Raw genomic sequence first — 13,870 nt, 5'->3', positions numbered from 1 at the left:
TAAACCAGAATCACTGGCAATTAAATCTAAACCAATTCTCCACTCAACCTGGGAAGTTAAAAGCATAACATTATGTCAGAACTCTACCACACAACAGATGTAAAAGTAACAGCTCTCATGCACAACACAAGATAAGTCTACATAGTTAAGTGTAAATCAAATCACATGTGCCGAAAGAAGATGTATATGCTTTCATTTGTCATTCCATAAAGACTTGGGTCAACGCATCTCCACCCTAAGTGACTTTAGAATTTAGATAAATCCAACTTGTACCTACCATTTGCTAAATCATTTTCTGAGCTGAATTGAAATTCCAGTGCATGCACATCTTTGCGGGTACTCGAGCTGTTGGATAGAATCAGGTTTATCATGTCTTGCTAAGAGGACCAGCTTGAGTATACAACTCTCAATTGATCAAAAAAGATGCTTCTAAGTGGGACATCAGTAGCTCACTATTCAGGAGGCTAAGATCCAAGATTTCCAGACAGGAAAATCATGAGACCTTGATTTCCAGTTAACCAGCAAAAAAAAAAGCTGAAGTAGAGCTTTAACTCAAATGATAGAGTGCTAGCCTTGATCTAAATAGCTCAGGGACAGTGCTCAATCCCTGAGGTCAAGCCCCAGGACCAACACAAAGAAAGGAAGGGGAGGGAAGAGAAAGGAAGGGAAGGGAAGAGAAATGAAGGGAAGGGAAGGGAAAGGAAGGAAAGGGAAGGGAAGGAAGGAAGGAAGGAAGGAAGGAAGGAAGGAAGGAAGGAAGGAAGGAAGGAAGGAAGGAAGGAAGGAAGGAAGGAAGGCCTTTCCTATTATGTTTCAAATACCTGTGCATTTATTTCTTAGCATTGGTATAGAAGAATCAAGTCCCACTTAGAATCAGACCTGCTTGTAATGTCCTAGGTTTTGTTTTCTGAAGGTGAGGTTTTAATATTTTAAGAATAACTTCAAGTACTCTGGAGCTAAGTTAACAAAATCACTGTGTGGCGCTGATGACAGGTAGAGTTTGAGGATCCGTCTAGATGTCCTGGGCGCCACCTAAGCCCCATGAAGGTGTCGTGCATTGGAAAGATTACTTTGCAAAGAATCAGAATGTATCAGCAAGACTGCATATCTGAGTGTTCAGCCTTTTTCCTGTTGGTAACATTGTCTGTTTTCTGAATGTGAGCTCATTTCTAGGTTAATCCTATCCCACAACATGATCCTGTTGATTGCATCAGGGAACAGAGGAAAACTGATTTCCAAACCACAATGCGCTTTCCAGAAGTGTTTTTTCTTCTAGAAGGATGATAGAATAGATGATGGTGAGGGTAGAAATCAGCGTGCCTCCTATAATGCAAAAAAATACCAAACTCAGTTCTACATTTGGAACTACACCTAAGATCCTGTCCACCATTCTGCCAGCAGCACTTCTGACAACCTATTTTAGAATCAGCCCCTGTCTCAATTCATGCTGTCGATCAAGGCAGCTCCTGGGAAGATGTTTGTTCTTACACAGCCAAAATAATGGCTAAGAATCAATAGAGGCTGAAGTAGCCACCGCGTGAGTAAAGCTAGTCTCCAATGCAGAGCAGAGAGAGTGAGAGACAGTCCATACGCAAGGGAAGAAACGAACCAGAACCAACAAGGATTCAGGAAGAGAAGACAATCCACGCTTTAGAATTTGAAACCAGCCGTAAATCATGAGGGAACAGAGCAAAGAAAGAGATAAAGTTGGGCCCCAGGATCCATGTGAATAGAGAAGAAGGGAGAAGACCACCCTACGCCATGCGGCAGAATGTAAGCCCAGACCCTAGGCACTGACCGGGAGAGGAAGTAACTTGCTTTAGGTCATGCAGAAAGTCACAGGTCCTTTTTGGTAAATGATGTCTTTTACAGTAATATTAAATAGAATCGAGGTAAATCTCAGTCAAGAATGTTCTAGAAGTTTTGGACCATGGAACTCTGGTTTTACAATTTGACAATATCCCATGATTCAACAATGAAGCCATTCTTTAAGGCTGTTCACATTTTTTTTCACTCTTTAGAGGTACATAGTGTCAACACTGAGGAACACACTGCACAAAGTAACTCATTGATTTCATATGAAATCCCACAGACCAAAGGACGTCCTCTTTTTCTCTTCCATTGAATTCAGTATTAGCTCAACTGTGTCATCTCTCAAGGACACCTGAAGCATTTGCTGTACTTCCTTTGCAGCAAACATACTATCTCAGGGACTGTGGCACAACGACAACATGAGGTACAAACACGAAGATCTGAAAGTTTGCTGTTGCTATTTTCTTCAATTACGCTACAGAAGTCTGATCTGAATAGCACTGGAAGACATTTCTGATGTGTCTTGTATTTATTTCACACTGAGGACCAGTGTTTTGCTAGAAAAGGACCCCTCTGGCTCTGCAAGGTCATGCCCTTCAGAGAGTCTGATCATTTAGCTAAGAAACTCCAAACCAGAAGCCAGAGGGGATAATTCTGAGTCTTTACGTTTTTTTTATCCAATTCCCCAGCCCCTGAGAAACTCCACAAAACTCAGCATTGTCTTTTTGAATCTTCAAAGATTCTCACACTTCCTACTGGGTTTTTATCCTTCCTCATTTTTTTTCCTACAAAATGCATGAGTGTTTATCTTCCTTGGGGAGGTACATTTAAAGTGCCGTGCCGTGGGGGAAATGTGTCACATGGAAGAGACGAGAACTTGTTATTCGAGTTGCTGGGAATGTAGAGTAAAGGGCAGGATACGGGGATGTTTTTAGAAGGCACAGTGACTTGAAGACAGGGCAATACTGAGTGCAATATGTGAGCCAAATCTGCCTGTGAGCCAAATCTCACCAACAGAACCCCGCTGACATCCCCAAGTTCCCCAATAGAAAACCTGGAACAAGGGATTGCTCCACTCAGCATGACAAAACTTAACCAAACATTGTGCTGCAGACAGGGAGACTCAGAGACATGGAAACTGATACCGACAATGAACACAAAATAAATGGAAGACCCCTGTTCCATGAGAAGAATGTTAAAAGCCATCCTCAAAAGGGTAGATTTGAGTTGGCACTGGTGGCTCATGCCTATAATCTTGTCTACTGAGGAGGCTGAGATATGAGGATCACAGTTCAAAACCAGCCTGGGCAGTAAAGTCTGTGTGACTCTTATCTCCAATTAACCACAAGAAAAACAGAAGTGGCTCTGTGGTTTAAAGTGGTAGAGCATTAGCTTTGAGTGAAAGAGCTCAGGGATAGCACCCAGGCCTTGAGTCCAAGCCTCACAACCAACCAACCAACAACAACAACAACAAAAAAAAAAAAAACCTGTGGATTTGGATCCAGGCTTCTGCCTAATCGGGACAAGTTGATTCAGTAGAACTTACGGCTTCAGCTTCCTCATTAAGGCTTTGGCACTGGTAACCCCTAGTTCCTCTAAGGATGTTAAGGACAATGGATGGCCATGTTCTCTCTGAGACTTAGGAACTTTGAAAACTCTACTCCACAACACATGTTGTTTGGTTAGTGGAGGTGTTATGTACATAGCCTGATCATGAGGCAGGCTCTCCTTGAGACTTAAGTGACTTTATCCTGGAGGAAAGATCACTCTTCTGCAGAGTAAAGCTGGGCAAAGTCACTGTCTCCAACACTGGGTTTTTCAACCCTTAGGTTACAAACATGGCTTCATGCATTGTGTTCTTTCTCTTAACTTGACCAAATAAAATAGCCTTCTTCATAAGGTACAGAGCGGGCTGCCTGCATTTGTTTGAACAGATTTGTTTTCCAAACCTAACAAATGACCTTCAGCCTATGAAATATTCACATTGTTTTCCCCTCATTATGTATTATTTAGTGTATAGCCCTTTAAATATTAATCATCTTTTTTTCCCTAAAGATATAGTATATATTATTTACATCCAATTACATTATGTTTTTAGACAGATGAAATAGGCACATTGGAATCTCTCTGAAGTCATAAAACAGCCCAGGGCATGGGGCCAGGTACAAGCAACAGGTAGTCAGGAAGTGGATTTTGGTCCTGAGATGATTGACAGGGGAAAATCGCATGATTCTCTCACAGTGACTGCCCAAGGAAAGTCCAGAGGAAATAAAAGAGTAAACAGACTTTTGAGTCTTCTGTGGATGGATGCACAGCCATAGAGTGGGGAGGGGGGGAACTCTTGAAGAAGAAAGTCTAATATCTCCCCCATCGAATCATCTACATAGGAGACAAAGGTAGTAAGACTGCAATGCACCTTTAAATAAGAATTCTGCAGGTCACTTGCTTAGAAAAACCACAGCAAGGATGGATAAGAATAAGACTATAGAAGATGGAATTCATTTGACTTTTAGTTAAATTCTCTTGCTTTTTTTTCCCCCCTTCCATGCTAAGATTGTCTTTGAGATGGCCGAGCCTCTAGCATGCCTGTGTAAATGCCACCAGGACTGACATTTGTGACGACTGGAACCTAGAATCATAATTACAGGAGTGGAGGGATCATTTGACATCCTCTTTTGCTGAGGGAGGGAGTAGAAGGGAGGATGGTAGTCAGGTCAAGGAAATAAACTTCTTTTCTACAGGCCTGCCAGAATTTGCCTGTGCCTAACTTATTCTCCAAAGGAAAAGTCTGGGCAGTAGCAGCTGGCAGATAATCAATAACTTTTGAAAGCTTTCTTCTGTTGACATATAATTGGTAAGTCTGTTCATGTATGTATTCATTCAACAAATAATTACTATGAACCCAGGACACACAGAGTACTGTTTGTTCAGTCTTGGGCTGCAGAAGAAATAGTCCCTAGGTGTCTTGAATGTCCAGCTGCTACTTAGTGAGATAAATAGCAGAAGATCAGAGCTATGGCTGAGAGCAGAGGATTCTGCATACATAAAATCACCCCATTCCTGGAGGGGACATTGGAGAGAACATGATGTTTTTTCTTAACCCCTCCTGGGAGAATTATGAATCCTCCTCCTTGCTAATTGTTTCAATGACCAGAGCTCAGCAGTCAAAGGAGCAAATATCGGCTAACCTTTACTTGCTTAAGAAGGAATATGGTGTTTGTCAGAAGGAATTATCCAGACAAATTAATATCCATGCTCTCATGCTTCCTTGTTTCCTTACAATGACAGTATCTACACCTCTGTTCACCCCATCAAGGGCAGTGACAAGCACTCATATAAAAATATATAGTAAAGGTTTAATAAAGGAGTACAAGAAATAAAAGCCTTTTATGTTATTTAACTCATTAACCCATGTATTGGAGCTTCCTCTGAACAGTATTATGCTTCCCTCTCTCATTAAACTAATTTCACTGACTGTCACTAAGTTATTTTGTTTGCTAAATCACTGATTAAAAATAATAACTCATGAGACCTTCTGACCTGGGGGCTAGTGATCTCAAATTGTTTTGGTCTTATGCCTCCATTAGCAAAATATTCAGGATCACAGACACACAGGGCACTTCCCGAGTGTGGCACACATTAGAAAAAATCACCCGGTACTTCTTAAATATGTACAATTACCACGTGTCAATTTAAAATCTCAATTTTTTTGAACCAGGTATGGTGACACATGCCTATAATCCCAGTACTTGAGAGGCTAAGGCCGGAGAAGAGGAAGTACAAAACCAACCCGGACTACATAACCAGACCTTGTCTTTGAAAAAATGTATACTATTCTATTTTTTAAAAAGCAAGAGGAAGTAAAGCCTCACCCGATGATTTCCTTTGGTCTGGTTTCAATGATATAACATGGGAAATTCCAGAAATAAGCAATCCCTACGTTTTAAATTGCACCTTTTTCTGATTAGTGTGACGAAATCTCCCACTACTGTGCCCCACCCTACCCAAGAGATGACTCACCCTTCGACACAGAATCTTCCTTGTATAAATGCAGCCCATCTGGCATTGCAATGGCTCGATGACCTTCCACAGCAAGTAACAGTCCCGATACCTTGTGAGAAGGTGGGTCTTAGTCTCACACTACAGCAATCACCTGACTTCCTGTCATGATGGAAACATTGTGTTGTCTCACATCCTTCCTTGATGAAAAGTGAATACAGTACAATACGATAGTTTGGGAGACAAAGACTATCTTTACCTAACTTTTCTTATGTTAGGTTGTTATCGTCGTCCTGTTTTCTCATCAGTTTTGTTGTCAACCTCTTAGTATGCCTAATTTACAAATTAAATTTCATCTGTGGTATTGAGTATTCATGAGGGTCTTGGAATGTGGGCCCCCGGCCCTGGGGTAGCTGCTGTGTTCTGCCTGCCATTTTATCATTGTTTATGTGTACTTGCACTGTTTGAAATGAAAGAAACCCCAAGTTTCTTAATTAACAACAACAAAAAATTTTTAAGTCACTATTCCATTTAATGAGTTTAGCTAAAAACCATGTTACCTAATCTATGAATGCATTCAAATTATGAACAAAGAATCTATACACCATGGAGGGGAAGCCAGTCCACCACCCCACGATGGGAATGGCCGCTGCCATTGAACTAACTGGCTCGCCATCTGTAGGTGAAGTACTAGGAAAGCTTAGTTCCTCTTAAATTTTTAGGAAAGGAGAATCAAGGCCCCAGTGTTTTCATCCTGTATCACACTTGAATGGACATCCTCACTGACAAGGATCCTGACTGGGCCTCACCAAGTCAGCAAACCAGCACACATGCACAGATCATCGGGATACGGGTGATGAGACAATCGAATCTATGTGGCGAAGTGAGATCAGCATCTGTGTTTCAATCTGTCTCACTTCCACAATGTTCCTAGGAGTAGGACAAGGTTTTCTTTGTAAATCTCCAAAGCCCCTGCTTCTCAGCTGCACAAAGGCTAGAATGCTGCATCACAACAGAGCTGTGAACACTGAACAAACCCGGAACTCCACGAAGGCTCCCCACCCAGCACTGGGTGCGAGGGACTGCTATATACTGGACCCACCAAAAGCTCTTACAAGCCACAGGCCTTCCTGGCCAAGTCTTATTTCTTCCCCCAACTTTTCATTCTTCTTTTTTTTAACTGTTTTCAACCATTACTGAAATGTTTGGGAAAGAAAAAAGACAGTGAAATGAACATCAATATGTAATTTTTGTAGACTAAGTAATGGTTGAGGGTTTGCTCGTTTTGTTTTGTTTTCAAGTAAAAGACAAAATAGCAGCATGGGGGCTGGGGATATGGCCTAGTGACAAGAGAGCTTGCCTCGTATACATGAGGCCCTGGGTTCAATTCCCCAGCACCACATATACAGAAAATGGCCAGAAGTGGCGCTGTGGCTCAAATGGCAGAGTGCTAGCCTTGAGCAAAAGGAAGCCAGGGACAGTGCACAGGCCCTAAGTTCAAGGCCCAGGACTAGCCAAAAAAAAAATGGCAGCATGGATTTCCTAAAAGCAAAGACAGTTTCCTACAACTACAATACCATCATCACACTTAAGAAAAGTAATCTTCATATCATATCTGTTCTATATTCAGATTTCCCCAGTTATCTCAAAATATAGCTGGGTGTCTGCCTCTACATCCAAGATTTAGTCAAAGTCTTATGACATTTGGTTGCTATGTTCTGAAGTTTCTTTTTCATCTACAACCATCTTCCTGCCTTTATTGATTTATTTATTTTCCTTTTTGAAGAGTCAAGGCCAGTTGTCTTATGTAATGTCTCATCCACTGGTTGTATCTGATCATTTATTTATGATGTTACACAGCTTGTTCTTCCATCTCTAGTATTTCCTGCAAACTATAAGTTAAGTCAGAAAGGTGAAGTGATTCAGCTTAAATATTTGGCATAAAATAATTTTTATGTGAAGTTTTCAGATAGAAGTACCTGCATGAGCTTTCTTTATGCTCTTTGATTTTTTTGTTATCTCTGTTGTTACTAGTCATTTTACTTAAATTCTTTCCTTCTTTCCTTCCTTCTTTCTTTTCTTTCTTTCTCTCTCCCTTTCCCTCCCCCTTCCTTCCCCCATTCCCTTCTTTCCTTCCTTCCTTCTTTGTCTTTTCATACTTCATTAGTCTAATTGTACAGCTGTGTAAGGTTGTGTGGCAATGACGTCACTGCTTTCCTATGACCTTTTGATGGTGCCAAATTACTCCAATAACACCAGTTTTAAAAAAAAAATAGCAGCTGAGAATATGGCCTAGTGGCAAGAGCGCTTGCCTCCTACACATGAAGCTCTCGGTTCGATTCTCCAGCACCACATATATGGAAAACAGCCAGAAGGGGCGCTGTGGCTCAGGTGGCAGAGGGCTAGCCTTGAGTGGGAAGAAGCAAGGGACAGTGCTCAGGCCCTGAGTCCAAGGCCCAGGACTGGCCAAAAAAAAAAAAAAAAAAAAAAAAAAAAAACAGGAAAAATCCAGATAAATCCTACAAGAGAGCTTAGATTTTTCCCTGTTAGTCCCAGCATTATATATATGCATCAGATTCTTATGGAATAACAGAAGTTGTTAACTTTCAAAGTCTACAAATACCATAGATAAAAGAAATTTAATACCTGTGTATTCCCAATATCACTAATGGAAGAGTATTACTCATATCAAATTGGACCAATGGTAAATATGATTTACAAGTGGTGATGAGAGTTAATTCATCCTAGAGTTGCTTATTGGGGAAGCAGTAATTTGTCTTTGATCTCAGATGCCTGCTTCTATCAAGCTTTGTGTTATTAATGAATTGGGGGCCAGAGTTAACATCAATAAACCACTTGTACTAAGAATATTCATTAGCATAAAGCTTAGCTTTATACGTGCACTTGTTTCCAGGAAAACAAAGCAGTAAACCAACACTGAGGCCCAAAACTATAGCAGAACAGTTACATATGTTATTCAGAAATCCAAAAAGTAAGTAGAACGAGAACGTATTTCTAAACCATGTGAGAATTGAAAAACAAGTCTGATGATGAAAAGAAAATGGCCATCATTGGGACATACTTTAGAATCCCAGGCATGTTCTTTCCCAGGGGTCCATTTGTTCAGCTGTCTACCTGGCTGTCCCAGTCTGGAGGTAAATTGGCCAGGTCCTGTGCAGAATGTTCAAACGGCATCTCCATTTCTCACTGTTCCTTTGCTGTTTCCCCCTTCACTGTACAATGAAAATACACAGCTACTGAAATGCCACAGTGAGCATGTTCTGATTCTAAAATATGCTACAGAAAGCAATCAGGGGTGAGTCTCACACACACCCTATCCCCACAAAGGCCCCTCCTTCTCCACACACTCCTTTTGGAATGAAGAATACACATCATTGTGACCCCCTCCCCTAATGACTTAATGTTTAATGAGCACCTATTTTCTGCTGAGAGATACCATTGACCACTCCTTCCTGGGTCTTGCCAGTTTTAGTGCTAAGAATTTAGCAACAGGGAACCCACTAAGTGCAAAACTAGAAAGACTGGGCACTCAACCCCTACTAAGCCCAGAGGAAATGACACCCTATCCCTACCCCCAGGCAGCAGGGACTTCCGGGAAGCCACCAGTCAGAGCTTGGAGAAAACAACATGTGGCATCATCAGGCCCACATATCCCCCACGTGGAGTCTGAATCTAATGGGGACCAGAGAATGTGCCTGGGAGGAGAACATGTCTGAGTCCGATTTAAAGATGGTATCCCTCATTTGTAGCTAGAATGTGCCTACAAATCTGCTTACCACATTGGGTGGCAAGCAAGTGGTTACAAAGGAATTAACTGAAGTATGATAGACCCTATGGACGCATAAATAGTATAATTCTTCAGAAAAATAAGGGAAGGGGTGGGTTAAAATGTTGAAGGGATGACACAGACAAGATGCATCGTGAATACATAAGCTGCTTTGTTAAATGGCAAAATAAATGCAATACATATTGTTTAAAAAGTGAAGGCAGGGTGGGCTAGGAGGGGTGGTGAGAATTGAAAGGAGTCACATTGGTCAAGAGGCACTGAAGTGCTACTCCTTTGTATAACTACTTAAAGATAATGAAAATATTTTAAAGCAGCAAGCCCTGAGTTCAAAACCCCAATACCACAAATGAAAGTTTTCTAAGTATTGCTTTTGGAGTCATTTGTCTTTTTATCCATTGTCTCTCGATTTTGATATTCCCTTCCCTAGTTCTAATACCAGTGTATACAGTATCCAGGGTACTCAGATGAGAGATAGTGATAGCACGGGGGCAACCACAGGCAGAAAATAGAAGAGGATCATCAACAAAAAAAAGCTACAGTTTCACATGGCATGTTGAAAATAATTACAACAGCGATATAACACTTGTTTCTATAACATGGAGTTCATTTCACTTAGCATCATCTTATGTGTTCATAAGGGTATAGCTATTGGGCTCTTGTGATCCTCTGCTTTGTCTAGCCTAAATCTGTACTAATTATTCCCTATGAGGGAGACCATAGAGCCCGTGTTTCTTTGAGTCTGGCTCACTTTACTTAGTATAATTTTTTCCAAGTCCTTCCATTTCCTTACAAACAGGGCAATGGCATTCTTTCTCATAGAAGCATAAAATTCCATTGTGTATATGTACCACATTTGCCTGATCCATTCGTCTACTGAGGGGCATCTGGGTTGGTTCCATATTTTAGCAATGACAAATTGTGCTGCGATGAACACTGTTGTGCTGGTGGCTTTAGTGTGTTCTTGTTTGTAATCTTTTGGGTAGATGCCCAAAAGTGGGGCTGCTGGGTCGTAGGGGAGCTCTATGTTTACCTTCTGAGGAATCTCTATACCGCTTTCCAGAGTGGCTGAACAAGTTTACATTCCCACCAAGAATGTAGTATCACCTATATCTCTTAATCTCAAAAAAAAAACAAACAAACAAACAACTCTTCCTTGCCTAGTATTTAAAATCTGTTGCAACTGGTATTGGGAGTAGCAACTGGCTGCTTTTCAGAATGGCCCTCCTTTTCAGTTTGCCTACAGTGCCTATTTAATAAATCAGTGTGATTGCTTTTATCATTCTCACCTACCCCTTCCCACCCACCCCCTCCATCACGTTAAAAGAAATTTTGAGAATATGCACTGAATTTGCTTTGCCATTTAACAAAGCAGTTTGTGTAGACAATGCATCTTGATCTCTGTTATCCCTTCAATAATATAGCCTTATGTTTAGACTCAGGGTACGAAATTTTGGCTGTAAGTGGTGTGTTTTTCTTAGAAAATCGTATCAGGAGACATAGAATGGCAATCCTTCATGAGGGTCAAATCCTTCCATGTTTCTTCCCTCTAAAATTCTCAGCTTTTCCTTTGTAATGAATAAGTAAGCAGTAGGCAGTATCTTGAGATTGTGTAAATATCTTCATCAGATGCTTTGACATTGTGTGCATCTGTATGAGCTTCCTACAGCCACTGTAACAAAGTACCACAACCTAGGTGACTTCAATGACAGAAATGTCTCACAGTCCCGGAAGGGGACGCTGCCATCAAGCTGTCTGAAGGGTAGGTTCCTCTTAAGGCCTGCGAGCAGAGGAGCAGCTCCAAAACTCTCTCCTTGGCCATCTTCTTCCTGTGTCTATTCACGCCATCTTCCTCTATGCATGATTCTCTGTCCACATTTCCTCTTTTCATAAAGATGTCAGTCATACTGGCTTGGGATCACCCTAGTGGCCTCCCCTTCACTTCTTTATAAAGACATAATCTCAAAAGAAGGTCACATGCACCTGCATTTCAGAAACAAATTTGTGCAGACCCAATTCAGCCCAGAATAGATGCCTTTCCCTCGCACTGGCTTCCCTGCATCTGCATGGCTAGAATAGGATCTCAGGACTAGGCTGTGTGGATCTAGATACTTGTTATGGAGCTGAAAAGGTATTGACTCCCTCTCCCTTCCCTCCTTGCAAGTAAGAAGTCCGTGCTGAGCCTGAAAACTCCCAGGACAGTTAAACTAAACTTTCCCTGTCCTCCATCCTTTGTGATGTACAGTATGCACTCATCTGTGCTTAGAAGGACTTTCTCTCTCAGTCTTGCCGATCTTGAAGTGGATTTGGCTTATAGTTCACCATCCAAGTGCATGCTGCATGAGGCCCGTAACTGTACTTAGAGGTGACAGCAACTGAATTAGTGAGAATATGTGTAACTTGCAGTGGCAAGCAGTCTGTTGGGAGACGTGTTTTACCTGTCTGTGCATTGTTTTGGAGCCTTGCTCTGATATCCAAGCAAATGAATTCTAAAGCTTCTCCTGAGGAGGTTGGCAGTAGGGACTCTCAGCAGGAGAAGGGCCTGGAGCCAGGTGAGGCACTCCCTTAGTATGGAATTCAAAGGATGGAAGGCCAAAACAGAGGGAAGACAGAGCCAGTTACCTGAGCATTCACTGCCAGAAGCTAGAGGAAGATGGGAAGGTGGAAAGGGAGCTCTCCTGGGCCGTTGCCCCTGCAGGAATGTGGTGCCTTTCTCTTCACAATAATCACCCATGCCCCTCCCATCCCAGATATGCAACGTTCACCTCTGTCGTCCCATCCTTGTGTAGCCACAGACAAAGCCTGGAGCCGACGCTTACTTGATTCTCTTGGTTTCTTGATCAGGTCACAGACATAAAAGAGAAATTGAAGCTGTCTAAAAAGGTCTGGTCGGCATTACCCTACACCATCTGCAAAGATGAGCGCGTGACAGCAGGCACTTCCAACGAGGAGGAGTGCTGGAACGGGCACAGCAAAGCCAGGTGAGGTGTCGGATGTGCAGATGGGACCCCAGCACACTGGGTCCCCCCAACCTCCGCAGCAAAATTCCACAGACCTGTTTATGCATAAAGCAACCGAGGGTGGCAGAACGGGGCGGCATCCTTGGGTGACAGCTGTGGAGAGCGGGGTGTCTGCTGGGCACTTTCTCTCAAGGCACCGGAGAGTGTGGAGCTCTTCTTCTGGGTGAGGACGGAAGGAGGGTGACAGATACCAGCTTCCACAGAGTCTTTTATGTTCACTTAATGCCCTTTTAAGGTAGTAGCACTATTTTTATCCAGAGTTTACTTTGCATCGTTCTTTTTACTTTGTATGGTGACTTGCACGTATAGTCCTAGCTACTCAGGAGGCTAGGATCTGAGGCTCACAGTCTGGATCCAATCCAGGCAGCAATGTGTATGAGACTCTTACCTCCAACTAATCAGCAAAAAACCTAGAATGGAGGTGTGACTCAACGGAGAGCTCCATCCTCAAGCTAAAAAGCCATGTGAGCATGCAAGACCCAACACATGCACGCATACATGTCACACGCACGCACGCACGCATGCACACACCCCAGAGACATTAAATCCATCTGTAACTCTTCCCCTTGGGGAAAAATAATTGAATTGTTGGTTTGAAAGTAAGATGGCAGAGGACACTGAGGAAGCAACCTAACAGGTCCCTTGCCTTGGGATGTCCTGACAAGAAATGGCTCTGACTTCATCTTCCTGCTCTGCTGACCAATGCTGTGGGCACTTGATAAGGAATTTCCAAATGTGCTGATTCCACTCCCAAATGGGCTTGGCCTGGGTTCACAGGAGGTGGGGAAGTTGGATGGGAGAAGAGGCTGGGAGTTGGCAGGCAAGGCAGGACATGAGGAGGGGAGCCTGCCCCAGCCTCTCATGGGGGGGGGGGGGGACTGCAGGTGGGTGCAGCAGCTGGTGAATTGGACTCAAGGAATCCTTGGGGCTTGACCAGCAGGTGGCGAAGCTAAGAAAGGAGACTATTCTAAAGGGGGAGGGGGGTTCGTACTGCACAGTTTTGAACCTATAAAGCAGCTGTGATCAAAAGGGAATAGAATCTTAAGGTTGGAAGAATGTGCAGAAGGTAAGCAGGGAGGGCAAATGAGGTGTCATTGGGTATTATTTCCTACACTGCTGTGTTTCAGTTTTTTACCATCCATCAGTAATGATAGTATACTAATAGTACCAGGAAAAGCCTAACCAGGGGAATCTAAAACACCTATACAAATGGATGTGACCCTTTCAACTTGCC

General features: G+C 42.6%; 1 protein-coding gene across 1 annotated transcript in view; it reads left to right on the top strand.

Annotated features, from left to right (window-relative positions):
* Window positions 1–13,870, top strand: part of Gpc6 (glypican 6) — a 943,908-nt gene that overhangs the window by 910,095 nt on the left and 19,943 nt on the right. The window contains exon 7 of the mRNA XM_048341182.1: window positions 12,461–12,597. Coding sequence (XP_048197139.1) covers window positions 12,461–12,597 — 137 coding nt within the window. The remainder of the gene's footprint in view (window positions 1–12,460; window positions 12,598–13,870) is intronic.

The sequence above is a fragment of the Perognathus longimembris genome, chromosome 3, assembly GCF_023159225.1.
Source record: "Perognathus longimembris pacificus isolate PPM17 chromosome 3, ASM2315922v1, whole genome shotgun sequence".
NCBI classification, from domain to species: Eukaryota; Metazoa; Chordata; class Mammalia; order Rodentia; family Heteromyidae; genus Perognathus; species Perognathus longimembris.
Note: the sequence above shows the minus strand (reverse complement) of the source record. Positions and strands in the feature narration are given on the sequence as shown.